The following is a 27,464-nucleotide window of genomic DNA, read 5'->3' as shown; positions in this document are numbered from 1 at the left end:
AGGAAGCCAGAGAAGTGGCAGCTTTCCGAAGTGTTCCCATCTGAGCAACAACCATTTCAAATAAGTAAATGAATAAAAAGTTGCATTCGGGCTGAAATAATGGGGGTGCTAAACAGTGATGAGAATAACGGCGTTACAAGTTAGTACAGTTACAGTTACTAACAAGAAAATGCGGTCCGTTACTATTTTTCAACAAACAGATGGTTGAAGCTGTGTTCAGCTTACCGCATCTTGTATCAGTTGCACGGAAGTAGCTGACTACGTAAGTAATCTGGACGCTACAGCTTTAAGCAGCTACGCGTGCTCCCGCGGACGGTAATCACGATCACTGTCTAGCACAACACCTGGAGCCAAGGGGGCCAAACAATCGCATGAGGGCTAGTGATGTGCACTGATTTCCTTTCCGATCTGATACCAAGTAATATTCAGGGTTAGGGCTGTTCGATATAACATATATATCGGATGACGATATAAAAACATCTATCGTTTCATTTTATGCTATCGTTTGTTTCGTGGTGTCGCAAAATAAACTGTTTACAGCAATATTTTTTCATCATTTTGATGTCACTGTAGTGGCTATATTAATTTCTTAAAGTTCTCTCTTTCTCTTATATTTAATATAACCAAACTACGGACGGACAAGCGCCTGTTTTTATGCGTTATGGTTAGCAACAACGATGTTAACACCATCGCGTGTCCGCTTGTTTATGTTCCACATAAACCTTTCACAATAAAGCTCAAGATCCTGTTGAGACTTTTCAAAATAAACTGTTTATCAGACATTTTCAACTTAATAATGCAGGGTTCATCATATAGAAATAAAAAACTGAAGTTGTGCGCTATTTGAACACCTTGCCTGCCTGCAGGACTAAAGGACTCTGTGAGAGACGTCTGTCTCGCCCTAGCAGCACCTGTCCCTGTCCTCCTCTTCAGTTCACCTCAACATACGCTCGTCATATTCTGTGATATGATTTACTCTGAGGTGTTTGACAAGGTTAGTGATGTTGCCACAACCATACATGCCAACCCTCCCGATTTTTCCGGGAGAATATAGAATTTCAGTGCTCCTCCCGAAAATCTCCCGGAGCCACAATTCTCCCGAATTTTTCCAGATTTCAGAATCAGAATCAGAATCAGAATCAGAATGGGTTTTATTGCCAAATGTTGAGCAGGTTTACAACATTAGGAAATTGCTGCGGTGCTTCAGTGCAAACATACTGTCATAAAAATATAAAAATAAGAATAAGAATTAAAAGTGCTAAGTGGATAGATATATACATGATATATACATGAGTGCAGGTGGTGATCAGTGCCAAACATGGAATGATGCAGTGAACACAGCGTAGGGTCATGTGTTAGTGGTGGGAACAGTCATACGGTTATTGTTCATGTGTCCGACAGCAGAGGGGAAGAAACTGTTCTTATGGCGAGAGGTTCTGGTGCGAATGGACCGGAGCCTCCTGCCTGAGGGGAGCAGGTCAAACAGACTGTGTCCAGGGTGAGAAGGGTCAGCTGAGATCCGGCTGCACGCCGCAGTGTCCTGGAGGTGTACAGGTCCTGCAGAGATGGGAGTCTGCAGCCAATCACCTTCTCAGCAGAGCGCACAACACGCTGCAGTCTCTGTTTGTCCCTGATAGTGGCTCCAGCGTACCACACGGTGATGGAGGAGGTGAGGATGGACTCGATGATTGCAGTGTAGAACTGCATCATCGTCCGTGTTGGCAGGTTGAATTTCTTCAGCTGCCTCAGGAAGTACATCCTCTGCTGGGCTTTCTTAATGACGGAAGTGATGGTGGGCTCCCACTTCAGGTCCTGGGTGATGGTGGTACCCAGGAAGCGGAACGAGTCCACAGAGGTGATGGGGGTGTCAGTCAGGATGATGGGGGGGAGTGGGAGCTGTGTGCTTCCTGAAGTCCACAATAATCTCCACTGTCTTCTGGGCATTCAGCACCAGGTTGTTGTGGCTGCACCAGGACACCAGACGTTCACCACCCGGACAACAAAATTGAAAAACCATATCACAGAATTCATAGCGCGGCCCAGCCAATTCCAGTCTCCAACAATGTCGGCAGCTACTTAGTTTTAATATCACTCTTATTTCTCTTTCTGGGTCGCAAAAAAACTTTTAACATATTTTCAGGTGAGAATGTAGCTGTGTAAACTTCAAATATCTGAGCTGACCGACACATTGTCTTCAAACCCCCGCGGTCTTTCACTACTCGGGTTAAACATGATATATAAGTCACTTTGATAACTTAAAAATGTTATTGTTTGGCTTTTTCAGTGTTTTATTTGTTTGTGACTAAATCAGTATGGCTGAGATTAAAGTTATTAGATTAGATTAAATTAAACTTTATTAATACCTCTGGAGGGTTCCTCTGGGGTTTTATCACAGCTGAATAAACGTCAAACAAAAAGAGAGTTTACATCAGTGCCCGGTTATATTTTAGATAGCAAGGAGCAGACGGCAGAGTTTCACTCCACCGACCGAGCCTGTGACGTACTACCCGTCTTTCTTTAGACGACGAAGGCCGGGTCCTCAGGTGGAAGCAGCCTCTGAATTTGGACACCCCCGCTGTTTCCGGGCCGGCCAATAATAACAGTGACATTTAACGTATTTTATCCGATAAATAAACCCTGTAAAATGTATTTATCACCCCCCCAACTAGGGCTGGGCTATATCATACCATTCACGGTAATACTGGTGTAATTTTGGGCAACGATAGGAAAATGAAATCGCGATAGAATATGGGTAAAACGAAGAGAAGAGCGAAAGTGGATCGTTAAATGAAACGGATGAACCAGAATTGGTTTGTAAAAATGCTGCAACTTCAGTGGTGTGGAACTGGTTTAGCTTTTGTCCGTCAGATACACAACAAAACACTATTTTTGGTAGAGCATGCTAGCGGGCCGTCGTTATTACCGTGTTTTTTGGAAAATACGGCGCACTTAAAATCAATCCTTTGATTTTTCTGAAAATCGACAGCGCCCCTTATAAACCCGTGTGAATTCTGGTTGTGTTTACTGACCTCGAAACAATTTTATGTGCACGGCACTCGAAAATCTGTCAGATGTTTTAGTACGACTTTGCTAAGCTACGAAGCCGCACCGCTTGATGGATTGTCGGAGCATTACGGCTATCACAGGCAGGCGCCTCGCGGAGTGATACGTACAGTGCTTCAACATAATATTACCGTATTGTGTGTGTATAACCTCTTTTTAAGTTTTGTGGACAACATACATGGTTATGTTGAGGATATGTCGGCCAGTTTCCACTGGAAATGCCTTTTGGTTAAACTGTCAGCGAGGAATTTGCATTTGCACTGTTACATGTTTATATAACTTTAACGCCCATAAAAAACAGCTGCTTGTTTAAATGAAAATACATTGATGGGGTTTTTTGCACTAATAAAGTTGTGGAGTAGTAAAGTATTTTGTCTAGTGTCAATTATATCGTCAGTTATATCGTTATCGCAAATATTCAAATGTATATCTTGATAAATACTTTTGGTCATATCGCCCTGCTCTACTATCTATATTGATGTCCCTCCGGTACACCTGGACAAATCGTGTCCAGGGAGAAGGAGGTCTGAGCATCTCTGCAACCCTAACAGACGCACAGCTGGGTCTGGTCTGCAAAACCAGAGCGGTTGGCAAAACACATGGATCCCATATAACAAAAAACTAAACAAAACACTAAACAAAACACTACAGGATTATCAACAACTAACAACCAATCACAGTTTACCAGCCTGAGAAAATGACTCAACGGCAGAAATAAAGAAAATGGAACAGATGCACAGATAAGCCTGGTGACACACTGTGAGTTTTCAAGCCTCAAACTGATTGTGAAAAAAAAAAAATCAACGTGCACGTACATATGTACAAAGTTACCTACCTACACCCCCCACACACATACACACAAACACACACAAAAGCATGTTTGCATACACGCACTGTTAAAAGCGTGGGCTTGCAGTCCACTAATGAAGTTGTCACATAGCAAACAATCATCTTTTGTTCTATTTTTAAGCTGCTATTTATAACAAGAAGAAAAGAAACTTTCAAATCGACATCGTGTATGTTGGCACAGCAAAGCTACACAATCGAGATAAGCAAAGTAGAGCTGCAGACATAAAGAGGAGCTATAGAGAGATCTCAAAGGTTGGAGAGATGAAGGGAGGGTGGACTGTGAAGTCCCAGAAACAGTGTAGAGAACGGTGCCAACCGCAGGGAAGTAGAGCATCAATTAAGGGCAGCGTGCCCTAGATGGGACAGTCAAGTTCCCACAATGCATCACCATCACGGCCACCACTTTACTTTCAGTCTCTGTTTTACACACACACGAAGCACAGCGCTAATGAAAGGTTTGGCATACACTGTACTCAGTGACACTTTTGCAGACCTCAACAAAATGTATTGTTAGACTATCTTCATGTATTTGTTGTTCAACATGTGCAGATATGAACTTTTCTTTTTTAACTGAACACATTACTGAAAAATGCTCACGGATGATGCTGTCACAGTCTCTAAGTCAGAGCAGCTTCACTGTTTGTAGATTGCACTCTGCAGCACATGTAGCAGAGTAGCATCACAGGTAAGCACATGCTGTTGTTGAGGGCAGCAGTATTCAGATTTGACTGCCTTACAAATGCTGGAGGATTGGATGAATATATTGGCTTTTTGGCCAAGTTAATCACTGGTTGTTTTATTGTTTTGGTTTGTGAGTATGCCTAAGGCACAGTGATGTGGTGGTAAGCGCTGTTGACTCACAGCAAGTTTGCACGCAAACACGTCCTGTTCTCTTCAGGTACTCCGGCTTCCTCCCACAGTCCAAAGACATGCAGTTAGTGGAGTTGGGTTAAACAGGGATTCTAAATTGACCTTAGGTGTGAATGTGAGCGTGAATGGTTGTCTGGCTCTCTGCATCGATCTGTCCAGCTGCATCACTGAAAACTCAACTTAGTAAATCATTCACTTCTAATCTCCTCCATTTATTCATGTACGTCTGGGTTGTGTGGATAGATGTCTAATCAAAGAAGACCTCTCTCTTCCCAGCCATCTCCTTTGCCTCTGGCAGCGGGACACCTAGGTGCTTCCAAGCCAGATGAGAGGTGGAATCTCTAAATATATCCTGGATCTGTCCTAGTCCTCCTTCTGGGAGGACAGAAGGAGGACTAGGACAGACTCCTCCTCCAAGGGAGGAGGGAGCCAGTTGAGGTGCTGGAGAGATCCGGAATTGCATGGTGAGTCTTTTCTGAGGTAAGAGATAAGGTGAGTCCCAGTGACCCCTAAAGGGAGCAAAAGAAGAAGAATGGGGGCCTAATGATGTCTTCCCATAGACTTATATAGAACTAGAGCTACTTTTGAAACCATTGGAGTAGTACCCTGCAAGCCATAAAAAAGAAGACTGGTTTAAGGCACTTTAACCTGCATGTAGCCTTACTTTTCAGATCTGGAACCTACAGTTTATGCATATCACCAACCTCAGGTACTTCTGGCTCACAAGCCATCCCTACACTAACATTTATATTAATGATATCAAAGCACTAAATCGATATAGCAATAAAATCACAGCTGCTTTTCCTGTTTGTTGGTTTGCAAGCCTTAGTGTTTCCTCCTCAGTTCGCATTTGTCGCTCTCAATTGTGTCATTATCGCATTTATTTATGAAATGGAAAAACGGTTCAGGGCGCAGGGTGGGGAAGATTATATTTGGAACTCTGGATATGACCACAGACCCCGGATGCTTAAAGTTGTCCCGTTCGTCTTCATCATCATCCCTCCTGCTGAGAGCTGCAGCCTACCTGAGGCTCTCACACACGTGTACACACAAAGAACACACTGCTGTTAGTGCTGAATTATTGAGCAGAGAGCGACAGGGATGCACAGAGCATGCACACCAGGAGAGGGTAATAAGACACCAAGGAGAGCTTTATGTACATGACTCCAAACCACACATAAACACGAACGCACACACAGCTGCCAGCGTAAGCTAATCCTTCTGAGGTTTATCCAGTGTTAGGGGACACAAATATATGTCACACATTGGTATTAAGACCCAGAACAGAAGAGGTGTTTAAGTGCACACAAACACACTATCCCAAAAAGAATCAAGGATGATCCAGCATGAGGAGACGGTGTCAGGTCTGTGACATCAAATCCTGTCGGTGCAGATGCAGCTCCAAAACGCTGACGCAGAGCACATTCAACACTGCAGCAACAGTCTGACTAGTCCTTTTTCAACTGCCCTCCTCAAAAAATAACTAAATAAATAAACGTGCTGCTACACCTGAACACAGTGCTGGTACCGAAGAAAAAAGTTACCCTGGAAACTCAATGAGCAAACACACTCAGGAATACAGGAATTTTTTTGTGAGCTGTTCCAGTCTGCTGCTTTCTTCCCTGATCTCCCAGCTTCATCACTCAAAACGGATCTGTTTCACATCCAGTCACCTCTCATCTTCCTCTTCTTCTTCCTTCTCTCCTAACAAATTACTCCCTCATCCCACACACACAGACACATTTGTATCCCCTTTCTGCTGATGCATCAGGTTCAAAGACCCGTCAGCAGCAGCCCTGGTTAATGTGTGGCTGCAACATGGCCGACTCGGATCACTGAATCCTGTACCAGCCTGCATCCTGAGCTTGTGCATTTCTGTGTGTCCCTGTCTCTGTGTTTAATGTCGGGTCCAAAATTTGTGGCTGTTGTGGCGCAGAAGCAGACCAGACAAGCTAGCGGTCTAGCATCATTACACAATGTGACGGAACTTCCTTCCTATTCAGGGGAAGTTCTTCTAATCTGTCTGCTGTTAATCCCAATCTGTGTCCGCCCTGTTTGTCTCCCTCCAGGCTGCCGTCCAAACAGGCGCAGCTCACTGCTCGCAGCAGGAAACCAGAGAGGGCAGACAGATGCTCGCAGGGACTGGCTGTCAAGAGATTTGGGAGGCGCGGACCTGTGTTTCTGTTGCTGTTTAAATGAGGAGGAGAGGGAGCAAGGAGAGGAAGTGTGAAGGAGTCTAATTTGAAGTAGAAAAAAGCTTGCGAGTGCATTGGTGATACTGCTGTTGCTGCAGCTGCCAGGGGAATGAAATTCCTGCAGTCTGTTAAAGCCTCGCTGTCATCCACAAGAAAATCCCCTTCACGGCTACAGCTTAAGGTCACCTTTAACAACGCAGCAATCCTAAGTCACTGTAGAAGCCCCTATGTAAACATCCCATACAACAAAAAAGCCACCAGGAAAACAAACAAGAATACAGAAGGAGTCACTAAACGAATGTAAATCCATTCAACAGCAATAACTACTGTACTTACTTTACAGGGAAATCAGAGACATCTGTATGCACAAAATTCAAGGAAAAACCAACACAAAGTGCCTTAGTAAGGCGAGTAGCCACCACTTACTGCCAAACCAGACGGGCTAGTCTTGAGTATTCCAGAAACTGCTGATTTTCTGGGATTTTCCCACACAACGCACTCTAAGGTTTACAGAGAATGGACTGAAAAAGAGAAAAAAGATGTGGTGAGCGGGCGTTCTCAGGATGGAAATCCCTGGTTGATGCCTGAGGTTAGAGGACAATGTCCAGGCTGCTTTGAGCTGATAGGAAGACAACGGTAACTCAAATAAGCATCTCTCAATGCACAACACAAAGACCCTGCCAAGTACCTGTCCTGACAACTAGGAACGGGAAAGTCAGGCTACAGTTCACACAGGCTCACCAAGACTGGTTGACACGAGTATGGAAAACATGGCCTGCTCTGATGAGTCTATCAACAGTTCAGCCTGCTGGCGGTGGTGTAATGGTGTAGGGGATATTTTCTTGGGAACCTCAGTAGGAAGTGAGCATTGTTTATATGCCACAGCCTGTCCGAGTATTGCTGTTGACCATGTCCACCCCTTTATGATCACATTGAACCAATCTACTAGTGGGTAATGTGCCATGTCATAAAGCACAAATCCTCTCAAACTGGTTTCTTGAACATGACTCATCAGGTGTATCTGACATCCCCATATTGGTGTTGTTCCTGGATCCTGGATCCTGTTCCTGGATGTTGCTAAAGGTTGTCTACTGATGTCTACGCAGGAAAAAAACATGACCGCAGTGTTGAACCTGGACCAACGCTAATTATGATGAACAGCAGGAACAGTACTAATACAGGTATATCAGATATCAGAACAGTTACCAGACCTCAGCCCAACAGAGCACCACTGGGATGTGGTTGAACAAGGAAATTCACATCATGAATGCGCAAGCCAACAAAACTGGAGCTACTGTCTGATGCTGTCAAGTCAATATGGACAAAAATCTGTAAGGAATGTTTCCAACACCTTGTTGAATCTCTGCCACTAAGAATTAAGGTAGTTCTGAAGGCGAAGCAGGGGTTCTACCCGTTCATTATTAGAGATGTGTACTTAAGAAAGTGGCTGATGACTGTATAGGTATTTAGCAGATAAATCAACAGACAGGGCCAACATCAGCCAATATTAATAATATTTAAATGCATCGCTACCTCTAAAATGACAAGTGCACCCATGCCATACCAGTAAAAAGCCACCCATAGCATAAAAAACACCCTTTTTACAAATGATTTTGTCAGCTCTAACACAATCCTCAAGTCTCTGCATGTTTTGTTATGGAATAAATGAAATACGTGTACAGTCATTTCCATGGGAATCTGACAATGTGATGAAAAGATGAGCACAACAACATTGATTACAGCTACTCAAAAAGCTCTCAAAAGCCCTGCAAGCCTCTTTCAAAACATTACGAAAATACTACACTTGATGTGCTGATACCACAAAGCCCTGATTTAAAACCACTACAATCATTTATGTGTGTAATGTCACTGATTAAAAATATATGTCGACAGGCAGAACTAACGACGAGAGGCCGAAGTGGGTATATAAACGACTGAAAAGATAACATTTGTGAATTGTGAAGCTAGCTAGAAGTTCTCAATATTTGGTGTAAACAGTTATCACGCTAGCTAAAAGTAATCCCTAACAAACTGAAACAGCTGAACATCTTGTGTAAGCGGAATATTCAGCTGCTATAAAGTCATTATTAATAGTACTCGGTGCTTTATTACACAGCGATGCCACAGCACGAAATCCACTGACGTGATTAAAGCCCCCCGCTGAGCAACCACAGAGCTCCGACAAGCATCCGCAAGAAGACTACAGTAATAGCAACACAGAAGAAGAATGTAGAAAGCGGTCCAAGAGTCAGCACTCATGCACATTTCAAGTCCATTTGAACGCTGCCCCCGAGCGCAGTAAGGTCACCGTAAACTCTCCCAGCAGCCCCGTTTGTAGACAGACACAAGCCCGGATGGATATTACTGGACTATCACTCAGACCAACGAGGTGAACTCAGACAAAAACCGTGTGTACTCACGTGCCGAGGACTTCTTTAAAATCAAAAATCTTCTTAATGTCGTCGACTTGTTTTTTCCACGTTTCCCCTCTGCCGGTGGTGTCTCCGTTCTCCCGAGCCATGGCGCTGCTTTGCCGGCCCAAGTCCGACCCCAACACTGGGCTGCGGGAGCAAGGATGCGAAAATAAAATAAGACTACAGGAGGAGGGGTGGTGTTGGGGAAGAAGACGTGGGCTAGAGTGTTAGGGGTTTGAGAGTCCTGATGGTCTGGGATCCGCTGCTGCAGGACCATGTGAGTCCTCCTGCAGGTTACCGTGTCCCCGCTTCCTCCTCCTCTTTCTCTCTCTCACTCTCTCTCCCTTTACCCGCTCCCCTCCTGCCTCCTCCTCCCGTCTGGATAGTGGCTGCGTAAACGTAGACGAAAGACAAAAGAGCCTCCGCCGTGGTCTTTCAAAATAAGAGCATGTTACTTGACAAGCCAAAATTTAGCTGGAATAATATTATTAATAATTTTTTTTCTTGCAACCGCCACAGCTATTATACAGTCTTCAATCAGCCCCAGAATCCCTAGGCTAACAGTAAACTCAAAGCATAGGATCTAAGAACGGGGGAAATCATTTGCTGACGCTATCAGACTTCATTAGCTTATGGTATGTACAAGGGAAAAAAGGTGAAAAAACCCCTGTAAAACACAATAAAATAAATCGAGTAGACTAATTTTCTGGACTTTCACCAATGGGGGCGGGAAGTAGTAAATAAATTAATTAGTCTAAAAAAACACTCTTCCAGATTTTTTATTTTCTTATCCAATGACGTTTTGTTTTTGTTTTTTCCATTCACTGGATAAGAAATTAACCAATAATTGAAATAACCTATTTTCTGGGTTTACAGTCAAATAAAATGGAAACTCATACTTCACTTTCACCAAACTGGTTAATCACGTCTCACTCTTGATAGACGTTTTATCAAACAGTTTCACATATACGCTATCTGGAGTGATTTATTTCACGCCACTTAATTTTTTTCCCCCCAAAAATTGTTTTATTTTGAAGACAGAACCTCACAACTTCCGGCATCGCGTTTGCCAAGCATCTCTAACTTGGCGGCTAATCTGCTTCCACCTGCAATTCGATAAACGTCTTTAATAAACGCCTTTAATTGGTGAAACCCCCCCCCCCCCCCCCCCCCCCCCCCCATCAACATGTCGGGGGACCAGGAGGGTGGTTCCCACTGTTGCACAAAATATCTAGTGTGTTCAAATCCACCTCTTTGCTTCTATGATTGTGATTGTTTATTTAACAACTGCGTCCAAGTCATACTCTGGTAGTGAGTGTTATGACATTAAAGGGAGCCGGTGGAATGCTGCTCCTTGCATCCTGCTACTTCTTTTGAGCAGCAAATTCGCAATGCGCCAGCATTATGACAACAGCTATCACGTATTCATCACCATGTGGGATCCCTAAAGGCGTCCATGTGGCTCAGCGGGGCGCCCAGGGATCAGCGGGGAGCCCAGCTGCAGCAGCGTGCTCACCTAAGTTACAGTGGTCCTCATAACACCTGGATTGCAGACGGAAAGAGCGGTGATCCCCGGGCTCTGACAGCTGCAGGGGCTGAGGTCAGCTCAGGCCGCGTTACTGCCCACAACACACGCGCACATACACGCGCGCACACACACTAGGTTATGTTTGCACTATAAGGAGACAGAGAGAGATAGAGAGAGAGGGGGGTGGAGGACAATGTGTTGCAGCTTCAGCTGCTCATGAGTATTCCGGCTGCAAACTACTGCAGCTCTTCCTCAGCAGCATCCGAGGAAAACTCCTCTCCCCCCCTCCCCCCCCGCTTCTCCCCCCTCATCCTAGTCTTTTTCTCTGAGTCAGCAAATCTGACCTCCCCCGGTGAAAGATGATTACCCGGCTGCAAAGGGAGGGAGGATCCGAGGTGGGTGTTAGAGCCATGGTTAAAAAAGAAGATGAAGGTCAAGGAAGACGAATGGGGCCCACTTACTGCCTGCAGCTTGAACACTGATATTTTAAATGCAGACATGTGCGCACGTACAGAAATCATTTGCCTGGCTGAGATGCTGATATACATATTTCCTCTAATGTCAAACCCTCCAACGATTTCACACTCTGAAATGTCTTGTATTAAACGATCCACTCCCAGCCCCCACCCTCAGTACAGCTTCCATCCTACCTGACATCTGACTTGATGTAATGTGTGGATGGATGAAAGGATTTCTTTAGCAGCTGATGTTATACTGAAATGCAGTCACGATCTACCATATTAAGGAGCTGGGGTTGACACATTTGCTTAGGTGCCAACCAAAGAAGCTGGATTTTGCGGTACTAAACATTACTGTCTTTGGAACAATAGGTCAGGGTTTCAATCCTGGTCAGGGAATGCATTCCGTAAGAGTATCCACAAAACACTATACTAGCCTGGAAGTCAGCTGTTGAGGAACAACGACAAACTGAAAAGATGTCTGAAACAGGGCATACATGGACTCAATGAACTGGCAGCTGACTCAATGACAGCGGATATATATGCAACACATGGGAACTATAGAATAGCAGAAAACAAACATCCACAATGACTGAGAAGCACGTGGCAGCTCAGTGCTATAACACAAATAGAACACAGATATGACTGAAGCTGGAGCTCCAGAGGTTACTGCACAGCATTTAGCATAAGCAGCATGGATATGATGAGGCAGCCCTGGTAAAGGACATTAGTCTAACTGAAGCACATGATGCCCAACCACTTGCAAGGAGATGCTGAGGATCAAAATTGACGGCAGAATAAAGGTAGCAACCATGGCGATCACACCCAGCAGAAATAGAGATTCATCAGACCAGGCAACATTTTCCAATCTTCTGCTGACGAGTATTACTTAGCCTGTATGAACTGTAGCCTCAACTTCCTGTTCTTAGCTGACAAGAGTGACACCTGGTGTGGTCTTCTGCTGCTTCAAGGTTCAGTGTGTTGGATACTCAGAGACACTCTTCTGCATACCTTGCATACAAGTGGTTAATTGAGCTATTGTTGCCTTCTTATCAGCCCTTATTACTGCCATATGATTGGCTCATAGACATATACTTTAAACAGTTGAACAAGTGTACCTAATAATGTGAACAGAGAGTGTAACTGCAGGCCTATCGTATCTGTATTTTTTTTAGCCTGATGCACTTAATGAACTGGACTCAGTGCGATTGTGTGTGTGTGTGTACATTTATATTTTTAATCACAGACTGGAGTTCATCATTAGCTAAGCTTTGTATTTACCCTTTATTTAGTCTTTATGATCACGATCAGATTTTGTGATTTGCCCCCTCCCCCCAGCAGCAAATACCCTTTGTCACATTTCAGCAGACAAGCTCGTCCTTATTTGCAGGTCAAACTGGATGTTTACATACACGTTTCAGTTTCATAATGATGACATTATTCACAATATTTGTGTCATGCACACTGTTGCTGCTCGTCCACAGCGGTTTACCTGGCGAGCTGTACCTCTGACACCCACTCTTTCATCTCCCCATAATTGCTCCATCAATCCAGTGAAGAGGAAAAGGGGGAAAAAAGGAAAAGAAACAAAAGTACTGCCCTGTGTCGTGCGTGCGGAGCTCATTTAGCTCTCGGGGTAATGAGAGCTGTTGCGTAACAGTGCAATCAATTTCTAATGTGCTGGTTTACAGCACCCACCAGACTGACAGCCGAGTCAATACACGACAAAGAAGTTTAATGGTGTTCTTTGGAGCAACAGTCTACATTGATGCGTGATGAGGGGAGAGAGAAAAAAGAAATAACAGGACTCCAAATGAGCGCTGGGAGCAATGACTGTGTCAAAACTGCTCAGAGGAAATTGGCAGGGAAAGATGGAGGAGCTGGGATTTCTGGCAAGAAAATTAAAGGTGACTCAGTGATGAAGGGCTTTGGTGCTAAATAGAGAAGTCTGTCAGCCCCATAGGTAAAGAAACAAACTGACACTGTGTGTGTGTGTGTGTGTGTGTGTGTGTGTGTGTGTGTGTGTGTGTGTGTGTGTGTGTGTGTGTGTGTGTGTGTGTATCAAATTGATTTCAAACCAAGAGAGACTGTTTTTGAGATGTGATAAAGATACACAGACTACTCCACAGGCTCAAAGTATAAAAGCAAACATTCTTTACATTGTTAATGAATACATCATTTTACAGTAACACAGTCAAAAAGTGAAATAACCAACCCCTGGACACGGCAGAGGCCTCTATTAAGATCGGCAATAAGGCGCTAGGCAGTGTCGAAGGAAATGAGTCCCTAAGGAACGGGTAACGCGATCTGCTAATTTAACATGCTCCATTCGAGTAATGTGAAGGAGCTATTTAGGAAATCCCGGGTACACCGCGTACCATTCTGAGATTTAAAAAAAAAAAAAAAAGTAGAAGGAACTGGTGCTGAAACAGAAGAGAGGGTGAAGAGTCACTTCATGCAGATTTTATATGGAGAGCCGATGACGCTGATGTCACTGTGGCGCGTTCTCCTGCTCTTCCTCCTCCTCCTCAGACTCTTCCTGTTGGCTTTTCTTCTGCGAACAGGAGAAGAAGGAGAGGAGAGTTTAACCTTTCACTGCAGTCATCTGTCATTTTACACTAGTGTAGTATTTGAGTTGAGTATAACATTAGAAATTAGTACTTTTCTTGTACGTTTTTTATGGTAATGCTAATCAAAAACTCTCCACATCATATGATTAAGTTTAGGGGAAGATCGCAGTAACGGAGTCAGCACCAGATGAGCTCAGCATGTCCAGTGGTTACTGATGGGATGCTCTCTAAAGGTTGCAGCTGCTAGTACAATGGTGGTCAGTCAGTGGTCAAACTTTAGAGAACCTGGGCTACATGCTGGTGCAAGAAGTTGAGTCTTTTCTGCTGCAGCCGCAGCTGAAAATGCACTCAGTATGTCTTTTGTTTCAACGCCTGAATGGCAAACAATGTTTGTGTTCATGCATGACAAACACGTCGTCATGCATGAATGCAACTTTCCAGGACCTACCAGCTTGAGGAAGTCGATAAGTTTGTATGCATCCTCTCCTGTGGAGAGGTCAACAAAGTCCCGTGGAATTCTGTAGCTCAGACAGGGGCTGGGTTGCACCGTCACCTCGCTGGTGGTGTAGCGGAACGCCGGGCCTTCCTGCACAGGTCCACAGACACACTGAGCATTCATTAAGACTCCAGAGTGTGTTGCAATACGGGACATACAGTATACAATGACTGACCTGCTGCTCTGCGACCTCTCCAGACGTCAGCTCGCCCCAGGTGAACAGCAGCGAGTCAGTCACCTCTCCGAATGGGTTCAGGTCGATGAGCCACACCCTCCCCTGCAACACACACGAAGACACATACAGTAAATGCAGCTCAAAGTGTGTGTTGGTTTTTTTTTGATTTATCAAGAAAAACATTCAGTATCGAGTTACCTGGCTGTCTCTGTAAACATCAAACACAACTGTAAAGCAGAAAAAAACATCTGAATGAGTAATCATTTAACATTCACACTACTGTCTCGCACAACTTCAAAAAGCAAACTTTTATTACCACCTCACATTAAACATTAAAATCACAATTAAGTGAAATGTCATCAGTCTTCGCTTTCATTTCCGTCCTGCCTAAATGACCCCATTTTTAACAGTACATATTTAATGACTTTCATTACTCCACAAAAAGTCTGTTTCTGTCTGAGGAGAACTTACGAAACTGAATATATTGCATTAAAATTTACATGTACAGGGAAAAATAAAAGCAGGCTGATGCTCACAGTCTTCATCCAGGAAGTTGTACTGGATGTGCTGGCTGAAGAAGTCCTGAATGGCCTGGCTTATCTGCTCCTCCTGCTTCAGGATGTGCTGGTAATACTGCGTGTAGTCTCTCGGGGAGATAGCTGGGAGATCGCACAGACACATCGTCAGCACACTTTAGATTACATTTTATAATTGGTTCTAAATTAGCCTCCTGAATAACTGTACAGAGAATTTTTAAAAATAATTCCCGTCTCACGCATGAAGCGTACTCTCTTTATGTCCATTTGTAGCCACTCGGTGGCTAACGTGATCAAACGCAGTGCAGATATTTATGGACAACACTTGTGTAAAAGAGGAGGAGGGACAGTTTTTACCGATCAGCTTGTTTTCTTTGACAAAGCAGCGAAACTCTCCGCCAGGAATCAGCTCACTCCACTTCCTCAGTACCAGCTGAGGAAAGAAGACAAGTGTTAGAGTGTGAGACAACCATTAAAGAGGAGACACTGGTGCTAGTAAGCCAATAGAAATACTTAAATACGGCAGCAGATTTGTTGATAATACAAGGAAACCCAAAGAATGTGTTAGTGCTCTGCATGCAAATTACTCCCAACTGAATCAATATGTAATGAAGTTTTCAGATGACACCATTATTCTTAGCTTACTCACATGCAAGTCTGACATTTTAAACCAGGACTGGACAGGCTTGTGAAATGGTGTCATTCAAAAAAACAAAGAAAAAACTGAAGAAACGATGGTAGGTGCAGGATCCTTTGCAGATCAAACCTCTCTAACTGTTTTATTTGATCTTATTTAGTTGCACTACAGTATTTTTTTACCCAGTCCTGTTATGTTCATGCAATTCCACTGAGCAATGCATATAAACAACAAAGGGATGTGAATATTACTGTACACAGCAATGACATTACACAGGTTACTTTGTACAAACACACTGAAAGTGCGTTTACTTGGCTCATAAATGTGGCCGTGATTGTAAAGCAATCAATCAGCATCTCCGTTTCCTTGGAGACTCCAGGATTTCGGTTCTCTTTTTCTTTTTCCCCAGCGTGCTTCTATAGAGTCCACCTCTAACACCTGTAGTAGTCAAGTTTTTAAGTTTTAGTTGAATGGCAGGAAAAATCATGGGATCGACTTCCCCGACATTTTTGTATTTTCGCTGGCTGGCAGGATTTTAACCAATCCTTCACATGACTGAACTCCAAGTTTGTGCTAATAAATGCTGGTAGGAAGTACAGGCTCCCTTTGTGTAAGCACACCAGCTATAAACACTCATTTTTCTCCTCTGTCAGTTAAACTGATAAATAAAACAGCTCATGCAGAACAGAAAGGATTTAAGGCAATTCTTTTTTTTTTTTTTTTTTAAATCGACTCTTTATCTGTTGTTTACTTCAACTCTTTCCCTCCTTAGTCACGTATTAAGGATAAACCTTGTTTCTCTCTTTTGAACTGACATGTTTCTGTTGTATTTCAGGTCTCCTTCCAGAACTAAATGACTGGATGTGACTGGTGATCTTTGCCTGTATAGCTTATCTGGACTACCCTCGGGAAAAACCTAATACCCAATCTAATAGTTGACAAACTCCATCTTTATTGATATAAACTGAGGTGTCAAAACTTATTAGGGGAAGTCAGAAAAGGTCGCCACTTGTTGCTCTCATGTTTGTGGGTGTCTGTTTTTTGAGGTAGCGGTTGGCTGACAATTATTAACTAATCTTATTTCATATGCAAACAGCCTAATGGCCAACACAGGATGACTCACCAGGTCACGAAAAACAAGCCTGTAAGAAAATGACCTCTCTTGACTTATGACCCAGTCATCGCTTTTCTGGTGAGTTTTCAGTCTCAGCTAGTTACTGAATACAATGTTTGTTTTTAAGAAATTACTGTTGTATTTGGAGTCAAACAGATCATAGAGATCAGGGTATGTTTTAGAAGTGGCTGCTGTATGAGTCTGGAAAGTCCTCAGGCTTTTTAGTCAGAGCCAGCGCTCCCTCATAATCTGCAAAACCAAAATAAGCTCGGGGTTATAATAACAGGTGCTGTCACAATGCAAAGAGACTAATCAAACATGATTTCTTTTTCTGAAAATGTTGAGGAGTGTAAATGGTGAAGTTTTTTGTGAAACCGTTTGTCTCCAGTTTTTTGAATAAGTCTTAAATTTTAATCTTTGCATTTTTCTGTTGGGTTCTGAAAATGCCAACTTTGGGAGCCAGCGAGTGACTGAGGCGCCATAAAAAGACACGTTTGTAGTTTGTGTTCATAAAGTGACAGCTCAGAAAAGGGTTTTACTTTTAGTTTTTTCTAGGTTTTATTCTTCTTAATCATAAAGAGAGGTGGCATTTCTTGACTCCAGCTATATTTGTTATTGTCAGAGGGATTTACTCTGCTGTGACGGCTCAAATAGAAGAGCTACAACTGAACAGAAACGCTCTCTTGGTCTTGCTCTGAGCTCTGTATTACAGTGGGACAGCAGTATTACACTGTTTCACCCATCATCCTCACCATATGCTACTAACAGCTGCCACTGGCCCTCGGGCCATACTTTGGCAATCTTTTAACAGCGATGAGAGCCACTGTGAGCTGATTTAAGTGCTCGAGTAATTTCAGTTATTTCCATAACGACGCGGGGTTGGCAACCAGCAGAAGCCAGAGGGGTTTTTTGTTCTATCAGTCCTTTTAAACAAGAAGCTAAACACTCAATAGCACCTTCAATATTTGCATCTGTTCAGCTGCTCATTAAAAGAATGATCTAATCAGCCAATCACATGACAGAAATACATTTTCTGTCATGTGATTGGCTATTTTTATTCCCTGGCTTTTAACTCTGTGGGTAACTGACATTTTTATTTTATTTTTTATTTTTATTTTTTCATTTTTTAACTTTATTGCTATGTCTGGTTTTATTACTATGTGCATATTAGTATTGTACAGCACTTTGGTCTACCAGGTGTGTTTTTAAAGTGCTATATAAATAAATAAATGATGATGATGATTTAGGCATGTAGACATAGACAAGCTGGCCTGTTGATATTCTAACTAAGTAAGGTGATTAAAAAGACTTTGAATGGTTGTTGCTGCCAGAGAGTCTGATCTGATCTACTTTTTTGTTGTTCCAGATTTATGTTGTATTATATTTTGTGAACATGTGTAAAGCAAGAGTAAATTAAGCCTCAGGGTAATGACACAAAAACACATTTGGAGACTATTCTTCTTTATGGTGGGAAAAAGAAAGTATATACCTCATAGTTGATGACTGGGTCTGGGGAGTCCTGGTCGCTGCATTGAAGGAATCTGAACATGGAAATGACAAAAAAGTAATAATAAAAAGCTTAAAAATTTACTTTTCACTTTCCCCGCACTGAATGTTTGTCATGGAGTGTGAAGCAGCGAGAGGTAAATCTACAGCCCAGCAAACACTGCCAGTTCAAATGGGCCTGCGCACACCACACCAGGTGTTTTTCCTTTTTTCTTTCTTTAAACGAGCCCAGTTGTTTACGATTGTGATTTTGTTGTTAGGCAACGGGACTTACGGCTGCGTGAGGTCATGCGTGATGAAGTCGGAACTTTTGAAGAGCAGAAATATATCACTGAGGCTGCGACACTGCAGGGAGCTGTTCAGAGCAATCCAGTTCGCATCCTGTAGGGAGGGGAAACAAACACACACGTTAAGTTACACTGGATATAAAACGTGTGCATTCAGCTGTTAAAATGACAACATGCTGTGCTGTTAAAAAATGAGACCACAATAAATCATTTGAAAATGAGGCTGCCAAGAGTCCGACATGTTACAATCTCCCAGATTCTCCATGTGTCTCGACTATGAGGTAGGATGGCAATAAAAAAGCCTTTTCTTAGAAAGAAAAACATCCAAGCCAGGTTACAGTTTGCAAAAAATACATCATGTCTCCCAAAAGCATGCGGGAAAATGTGTTACAGTATGATAAGACTACACACACAATTCCAAAGGCATGTTTGGTGCAAAAACCAAGGTAAAGCATGGTGGTGGCATAATCATGATTTGAGGTTGCTTTGCATTAGTCAAGGTGAAGGGAATTGTGAACACTCCCAAATACCAGTCACTTTTAGCCTAAAACCTTCAGTATGACATGACAGAGAGCCTAAACGTAAATTCAAATAAAATGTAAATTCGAATGGCAAAGCTGGATTTCAGATCAAACAGAAAAATCAAATCAAAACAGAAAATCTGAGGGGAGATGTTAAGAGGATTGTGCAAAGGAGACGCCCTTACAATCTGACAGATCTGGAGAGGTTTTGCAAGGACTGGTGGAAAAATGTTGCAAAGTCAAGTTTTGCCATGCTGATAGACTGAATGTTTTGATTATATCAAAAAGTGCTTCACTAGTATTAGCTTAAGGGTGTGCCCACTTATGGAACTAGCTTGTGGCACTTGGATTTATTTGGTTTGCACTTGAACTGTAAAGGTTATAGGTCACATCAAAGGTGGGAAACATGACTTATTATGGTTTCGTCACACTAACATCAGAAAAAGGACTATATGCCCTCATCCTTAATGAATAATTCATGAGGCATTTAGTGACAAACAGATGTTGGTCATGCTAACACTCTTCAATCTGAAGCAGAGGAAAGCAGTGTTTTTACCCGTGGTGCGCTCCAATTGAGTTTAGGGAATACACGCCCACCCAGGCTGTTTATGGCCTCCAGCACTTTAGAGGTGAACTCTGGAAACTCAGGAGCCTGGCAGAAACATGACATTTCAGGCTGTTATTCTCACCAAGCAAAATGATAGTACAAGCTTAAAGGTGAGGTCATGCACATTTATTACATAGATGCAACCTGATTTAAAGAAGAATGAGTTCAGAATGAGTTAGCTTAAATGCTTATATCTACATTAACATAACAGCACACATATGAAGAAACATATACATGGAAGTAATGTAAACTACAAACTGATACTCGGCTATTTTTTAGCAAAATGGTTTTACGTAATCATCCGAATTGACTGTCTTTGGTTTAACTGTAAATATATAATAATGAATACATAACATAACAAATAAATGAGGCGCACTTGGACCCATTAAGGAAACTTACAGTGACTGTTGTAGTTGTTTCATCGTCTGACCACTAGAAGGGAGGAGAGAGTTAGAAACATGATCGGCCATGCTTCACATGAGCATCCACCACTGTAACAGCACATATTTGACACCAAAGACGTAAAAGCTTAATATGTCCCATTTAAGGTTTTAAATTTGTTTCACACTTATTTAGGTCATATTCAGTGCGATAGTGACCGTGCGATCCATTTATGATCTCTGTGACGTTCTTCCAATCTTGAAAAAAAGGCTCCAGCTTACCTGAATGTCTTCCTCTGCATCTGAGTCGCTGTTGTTAGTTTGTGTCTGCTGTGTGTTGTGGTCACTTGAGGGAAGAGAGAATGAGGAAAAGTGTAAAATCAGAAGAGACAGCATGTAATCTGTGAGCAACTGTCAGAACGCCCAATTACGTTTAAATCGTGATTTCCACGACAGAACACGTTTGTGAAATTTCACATAGGAAACATAACCGTGTGTGTGTGTGTGTGTGTGTGTGTGTGTGTGTGTGTGTGTGTGTGTGTGTGTGTAGTCTGATACCTTCCAGAGACTACCAGTGTCCCATCGTCCAGTAAATAGTCTATTACATTCTGAGGCAGTGGAAGAATCAGACTGGAAAACAAGACGAACCACATTACGTATATAATACACAGAAAACAACAAAATATATGAAATAAAAGCACAGAAGTAGAAGAAGGGTGCACTGTTTACTATTTACACTCACGAAGACAGAAAGGGCAGCTGTCTGCTTTTTGTCTGTCGGCTAACGTTAGCAGCCGGCTAGCTGCCCTTTATTTTACAGCAACAATTATAAAAACGTTCAGTGGACTTGCTCTACAAACGTTAGCAGTTTACCTTTTAATCGTATGTTTCTTAAATATCGGATACCAAACCGAAAACTGACAGTTGACAACTTGCTCCTTCTTCATGCTGCAATATCCTGTAAAGGAAACGAGTCCATCAGTAAATAACTTCCGAATCTCTTTTAGAAACACATTAGAATTCTGGCTTGAAATTACACAAAATCTTCACAGTTATGAATCGATTTTAATGATTTTAATTTTACTCAGAAAACGGTGAAAATAAATACATTAGTTAGCTGTTGGTACAATTAAAAACCGTGCCATAAGTTTTCGCTCAGGGAATCATTTCCATGGTGCACATGTAGGCGTGCAGTGAGCTGACGGAGATCGTTTATTAAAAAGAAGACCTCACTGTGGATGCCTTAAACTACAATTGTAAACGTAAAAAAATAAAAAAAAAAGTTATTTATTTAAAGAATTAACCGGATTCATATATAGGTGTATTTTCCGTGAAATGTCTTTTTTTTTTAACTGCAAACAAAGCCGATCATTAAAACTAGAATGAAGTAATTGCTGGATTTGTATTGTAAATATTTCATTAAAATGTTAACATTGAAACTGTTTATTGAAATAGATTTAAGTTTCTCGGTTCTTCCCATTATTGTGACGTTTGTTGTATCAGGAAGTTGCAGCAGAGTGACTCATCATCGTTTCTCTACTCTCTACAACTAGTCACACACGAAAGGGAGTTCACGTGAGTTAATTTGAGTGTTTTTTACAAATTTACCGGATTGTTAAAAGTTTGAAATACTCGAGCTCTGGCAGTTTGTAGCACTGTGAAGGGTAAAGCAGATACCCGCCGTTAAATAAACAAAGAAACACAGGGAAGGAAAGCTAAATGCGGAAAGGTAGGGGGAAATTGAACGGTCTTGCAGTTGCCTGGCTCTGGCAGCTAATTGAGTAGCTCATGATCTGAAACGTCTCTTCAGCGTTTAAGCACGGGTCGATACAACTGCTGTATTTTCCTGCCCAGGTCAGGCTTTCTGACTCGTCTTTCTTTCATTTTCAGTCGGACAGTAACAATGAGCAACCACGAAGAACCCAAAGACACTGCAGCTCCTCACATTGTGAAAGAAGAGGTGTGTGTGTTTAAATGTTTGTGAATGAGGGCGTTCAGAAAAAAAAATGTCGACGCTAGCAGTATAAAATTGCTATAATAGTGCATTGGCTATAAATTGGCTTCACTTGTGTAATATAAAAATTGTGTTATACAGTTTAAAGTAATAAAGTTTCAATGTGGAGCTTCCATGTTAGTTTACTGAACAGTAGGCATGTGATGAGCTGTGTGTATGTGTTTGTTTGTTTTCTAGCTTATTGCGGCAGGGAAATGGGTGAAGCTGGAAAAGACTACATATGTGGACCCCGCTGGAAACACCAGGTATTGTCCTGTCTGTGGGTTTCCATATTCTCAGTGAGATTAATTAACACTGATAAATAGTGGATAGTAATATAAAACATGGCCTGAGTTTAAAATAATGAGTGTATGTGCAGTGACAAAAAGATCTTTATTTAATTTAGAAATTTGGGAAATTTTGGTGTTTATCCAGACAAAACAATAAATTTAATGTGTAATATAATAGCTTAAATAAAATGGAGTAGCTTGAAAGAATAACACAGAACACATTGCTGGTCTGTTGAGGTGAAGAGAGAGCCAAATGTGAAAGCAACGGTACTGTTTTACTGTTAGTGCTACATCCCTACCCCCACCAATGGTCATGATCTATGGGTAGCAATGGAAAGAATGAGATCGCGAATCCACACTCTGGAAATAAGCATCCTCCGAGTGGTGGCTGAGCTGAGGGCGAGAAGGGGCTCGGGGTAGAACCGCTGCCTCTCCACAAAGGAGTCGTCTGAAGTGGTTTGAGCATCTAAGATAGTGCCTGGGTCCCTTCTAGGCAAGGTATGTCTTACTTGGAGGAGACTCCAGGGTAGACCTAGGATTTGCTGCGGAGGTTATGTCTCTCAGATGGATTGGGGAAAAACTCTTTCCAATGGAAGACTTGGAAGAGGTGGCTAGGAAGAAGGAAGTCTGAGCATCTCTGCTTAGACTGCTACCCAGCGACGTAGACATATAATTCAGTTTTTTTTCACCATCATCATTCATTTTTACTCTTAGCGACGTACAAACCTGTCTGAAACACTCCGTTTCAGAGAGGTTTTTTTCTGCTCTTGTCTCTATACGATGTCAGTAGATGGTTATGTGGATGTTTCCTCTCAGGAGCCCCACCCACCAACTGTTCAAAAATGTTGATTTTGATGGGCAGAAGAAAGTTAGCTTAACTGGAAGAGGAAGGAAGGATGGTAGAACAGCACAACAGGTCCACCCTTAAACTACTTTGATTACCTGTTTTAAACCTCCAGAACCTGGGAGACTGTGAAACGGACAACGAGGCGGGCCAACACTGAAGCAGATGGTGAGCGTATCTTCTTTCATTTTCTGGTTGTTCAGCTTTTGCCAGAGTTATTGAAGGCTAACACATATTTCCTCCAGGTGTAGGAATAATCGCTCTGCTGAAACGGACGCTGCATAAGGACTGCGTAGTGATGGTGAAGCAGTTCCGCCCTCCTCTGGGATGCTGCACTCTGGAGTTTCCTGCAGGTCAGTTTTTTCACTCATGATGTGCTCGATGATGGAGTATGTTCCAGGGTAATGAAAAGTGCTTAATCATCTCCAAGTTGGCACTTTGTTATTTTTCTGTTGTTTAGGATTGATCGATGAGGGGGAAACTGCCGAGGCGGCTGCACTGAGGGAACTGAAGGAGGAAACTGGTTACACAGGAGAAGTAGTAGGAGTCACTCCAGGTACTATTACACACCATACTGCAGAAATTCAGGGATCGGCAGGATGAAGTGTCCATACACATTTTATCTTTGAAAATTCCAATAAGAGCGATAAGGTTTTTAAGTAGACTGATAAGTTTGTTTTGGCTAACATTATTGCTGTGCTTGCAGCAACCTGTCTGGACCCTGGTCTGTCTAACTGCACCATTCAGACTATCCTGGTCAACATCAATGGTGACGATGTGGAGAATATCAACCCAACACAGAAGCTGGGTGAGAAAACATTTCACAACTCAGTTTTTTCACCATCATCATTCATTTTTACTCTAACTTGTTTAGGACATAATTCAGTTGGCCATGTTGCCTTCATCACTTTTCTTAGATTCACTTACAAGCAGAATTCCTGTGCAGTAATCTGAAGCCGGTGCTAAAATAATTAAACTCTATTCTAGAGGGAAATCTTGATGTCTTTCAAATATATATTTTTTACCCTGAGCTATGCTTGATGGGTCGCTGTTTTATCTGACATGATCACGGACAGAAATGACTCCCCACAGATAGCAAAGTGACCCCTGACTGGATCGACCCTGGTGTCTATTGCTGTCTGTATAGGCCAGCAGTCCACTGTTCACCTTAGCTGTTTATATGCTGTGTGAAGAGCTTCCACATCTATTTACTCTGGAGGAGGATGTAAAACTTTGTGAAAGGAGTCTGATACAGGTCATGAGTCGGTGAAGCTCACTTCTGTCAGGCAGCTGTAGTGAGGTGAAAATTTGAGGATATGTTGACGTTTTCTGTCAGTAAGCGCTGCTGTTTTTGAAGCTGTTAGCCAGCGTTTCTGAAACTGTCTTGAAGAGGATGTAACGTTGCTGAACTCCGAACTACAAGACTGTCAGGAATTAATAAGTATGTTTGCTCGTTTTTCTTGTGTTAGTCACATTGTTTCTTTCCTCAGATGATAAAACATAGATGTCATGAGACTTCAAGTTGTTGTAGATGAAACTACACAGTACTGTGTAGTACTGTTAACAAAAAAAGAAATAGGCCTTCTAATCTGTACCAAAATGTTATGATTTACCTGGATAGAACTTTATTAATCCCTTGGGTAGGTTCCTCCAGGAAATTCAGTTTCCAGTAGCAGAACGCCAACAGAAATTTGCATAGTAAAGAAATGGAATATAAAATAAAGTAAAGGTGAATGAGAGAATATAATATTAGCATATATGCAAAATATATAAATAGGCAATGAAATATACTCATTTATGAGATGTAGCAGCCAAATGTCTATTGCACAGTGATTAGTTCTTATTCAGTGATTGTTTGCAAACACTAGTTTGGTTTTCCCCACCCTCCTTTGTCCTTCCCTTTCCCCTCCCCTCCAGAGAGGAGTTAACCAGTTTGACGGTGTGTGGGACAAAGGAGTTTTTATTTCTACTATTGCTCCTGTAACATGATTTCTGTCAGAGTAGGAGAATATTAGCTTACTCTTAATTAGTTTTGGTGCTTAAATGCGTTACTGTAATGAGCTCCTTGGACAGCTTCTAGAATTCATTTGGTAGTTGGATCTTCACTTTTCTCATGCAGGCTTTTACATTGCTGGGAGTAACAAGAGGTTATGGTAGTGTAGTTTATTGAAGCACACACAAAGTATCTGCCTTAACAAGCCTGTGGCCCTTTTTTCTTTTTTCTTAACAATTCATTCACAAATGGATGAAATGGTCATTTAGAGGTTTTGGTTGTGTTAATTAAAGTTAGGCCAAAATGAGTAGTTGGTTCATCATTTTTCCAATCTGTAAATTTAAGATTTTGTGATCTTTCTGTTAAAAATTAACAATACCTTCGTGACTTCATGTCACTGTAGCTCACCTGCTTGAGCAGCTGATCTAATGCTGAAGCCTACTGCAGCAGTCTGGGTTAGTGTAATGGCTCGAAAGTCTCAGTTGGTTTTGACATTCAAACCTTCCAGCCTCTGCAGTTCAATTGGCAATTTAGAAAAGTATCAATCCTGTCGTGCTATTGATCCGATACAATACCAAGACTAACTGCATCTGCTGTCTCCTGTGAGTTTTACCTTTGTCATAAGCATCTGTACTCAAACATGAACTGTCCCTATCAGATTGTCCCACTGTTATGCAGCGTTCACGTGTTAAACCTCCTAAAACATGAAGAGAAACTCAGTCTTCCCTTTTTTTATGCTTCTTAAAAAACCAATATCATTATGTTAATCTTGTTCTCTTGTGTTGTTTTTTTTTTTTCCCCCCACAGATGATGGAGGTGAGTCATGTTTCAGTTCCCTTTTTAAGTAGCCCTCAGACATAAAGGCCCATGTGACCATTTCATTGATCTTCTCCTTCCAGAATTTGTCGAAGTTATTCTTTTACCGCTTGACGAGTTCCAGACCAAAATAGACGGTGCGACTTTTCACACACCAATGTTTGTGCAAGCATTCAGACTGTAAGAATTAAAGCCTAACATGAGCTTCCCTCATTTTACCCCACAGATTTGTTGCAGAAGGAAAAAATAATGGTGGATGCTAGGGTGTACATCTTCGCCATGGGGATGGCTCAGGCCTTCTTTAAGCCAAGAGAGCTGCCTGTGCTGAAGCAGTGAAGGCAACCCGCTGAAGATGAGGATTGACAGGAAGAAATAGTCTCTTTTTTGTTACACGGGGCTTCTGCATAGAGCGCAAAATTTGGACGTGTGTTTTTAAAAATTAGGATTTTTTTTAATTTTATTTCAAATTGTGAAATCAAAATATTTGTGCTTTTGGGACTAATAGAGCTATGTGTTTAAAATCATACTCAAAACTGAAAACTTGAAGGCAGAGGAGGAATTCAAAGCTGTGAGAAAGCAAACCTATGAAGAAGCCCTGTTTACACTACATGTGCTGGACCAGTTTTTGCTCTTGGTGTGAAGATTCCACCATAAATCATGGTTGGGCTTTAAGCCTGACAAATAGTAGTTTCCAAGTTTTTATAAGATAGCTTGACTTAACACAGGTTCTTGTAGGTTGTATTTACTGATTTGAAAACATTCCTTTACATGTGCTTACATACTGTTTGACTTAATGAGAGAAAAATCCACCTCAAACTAATTACTCGTTTAAAAGCTGGCTGTTTGGGCTTTGTGGGGAAAAAACAGACTTCACTAAGTTGAATAATTCCAGCTCATGTCTCCTTTGGTCATTTCAGAATGGAAAGGAGCCATTGGTCACAAAAACTGTCACAAAGTGATAACGTTAACATAATTAGCAGATATATTAACATTTTAAGAGCGTAACTTCTCTGTAATGTACAGCAAATGAACTCTATTGATTTCAGTGACTGCTGTGCCTCAAACATTGATGCGGTGCAATTACCTGGAGATTGGTACTGTATTTACCCTAGCACTTAGAAATTACTGACCCATGAATAAACATATTCCCCCTACTTGTTCTGGAATATGTGCTTCTGTTTTAAAATTTACACTTTAACAAACAAAGATATGGAAACTACACGGTTGTTTGTTTGGTTTTTTTTAAATTTACTTTTTAATGCTTTGGTGAAGAAATTTGTGGAACAAAAAAATGATTTGAAGGCAAATGCTTAGAGTGCTCA

At 41.9% G+C, this 27,464-nt stretch overlaps 3 protein-coding genes across 4 annotated transcripts in view; 1 reads left to right on the top strand and 2 right to left on the bottom strand.

The window, feature by feature from the left end:
* Nucleotides 1-9,782, bottom strand: part of camk1da (calcium/calmodulin-dependent protein kinase 1Da) — an 84,066-nt gene extending 74,284 nt beyond the window's left edge. Inside the window, exon 1 of the mRNA XM_005942679.3 lies at nt 9,398-9,782. Within this exon, the coding sequence (XP_005942741.1) occupies nt 9,398-9,498 (101 nt within the window). The 5' untranslated portion in view covers nt 9,499-9,782. The remainder of the gene's footprint in view (nt 1-9,397) is intronic.
* A 2,860-nt stretch (nt 9,783-12,642) lies between these two features.
* cdc123 (cell division cycle 123 homolog (S. cerevisiae)) lies at nt 12,643-21,385 on the bottom strand. Its single transcript, XM_005942684.3, has 14 exons — nt 21,315-21,385; nt 21,080-21,164; nt 20,765-20,836; nt 20,489-20,552; nt 20,226-20,258; nt 19,776-19,871; nt 18,686-18,792; nt 18,395-18,446; nt 15,512-15,587; nt 15,155-15,277; nt 14,817-14,845; nt 14,619-14,720; nt 14,396-14,533; nt 12,643-13,931 (listed from the first exon to the last, which is right to left on the bottom strand). The coding sequence occupies exons 2-14, from the start codon at nt 21,151-21,153 to the stop codon at nt 13,869-13,871; spliced, it is 1,029 nt and encodes a 342-aa protein (XP_005942746.1). The 5' UTR covers nt 21,154-21,164; nt 21,315-21,385; the 3' UTR covers nt 12,643-13,868.
* Nucleotides 21,386-21,691: 306 nt separating this feature from the next.
* On the top strand, nt 21,692-27,369 carry nudt5 (nudix (nucleoside diphosphate linked moiety X)-type motif 5). Of its 2 annotated transcripts, none has more exons than XM_005942682.3 (10): nt 21,692-21,781; nt 22,097-22,166; nt 22,398-22,465; nt 23,449-23,501; nt 23,579-23,686; nt 23,794-23,889; nt 24,040-24,141; nt 26,134-26,142; nt 26,226-26,279; nt 26,369-27,369. In XM_005942682.3, the coding sequence occupies exons 2-10, from the start codon at nt 22,110-22,112 to the stop codon at nt 26,476-26,478; spliced, it is 657 nt and encodes a 218-aa protein (XP_005942744.1). In that variant the 5' UTR covers nt 21,692-21,781; nt 22,097-22,109; the 3' UTR covers nt 26,479-27,369. The 2 variants fall into 2 exon arrangements, with proteins under 2 accessions (XP_005942744.1, XP_005942745.1); XM_005942683.3 differs by lacking the exon at nt 21,692-21,781 and adding an exon at nt 21,788-21,935.
* The last annotated feature ends 95 nt before the right edge of the window (nt 27,370-27,464 follow it).

Source organism: Haplochromis burtoni, unplaced genomic scaffold (genome assembly GCF_018398535.1).
Source record: "Haplochromis burtoni strain Fernald_Lab_line unplaced genomic scaffold, NCSU_Asbu1 Contig_178, whole genome shotgun sequence".
Taxonomy (NCBI): Eukaryota; Metazoa; Chordata; class Actinopteri; order Cichliformes; family Cichlidae; genus Haplochromis; species Haplochromis burtoni.
Note: the sequence above shows the minus strand (reverse complement) of the source record. Positions and strands in the feature narration are given on the sequence as shown.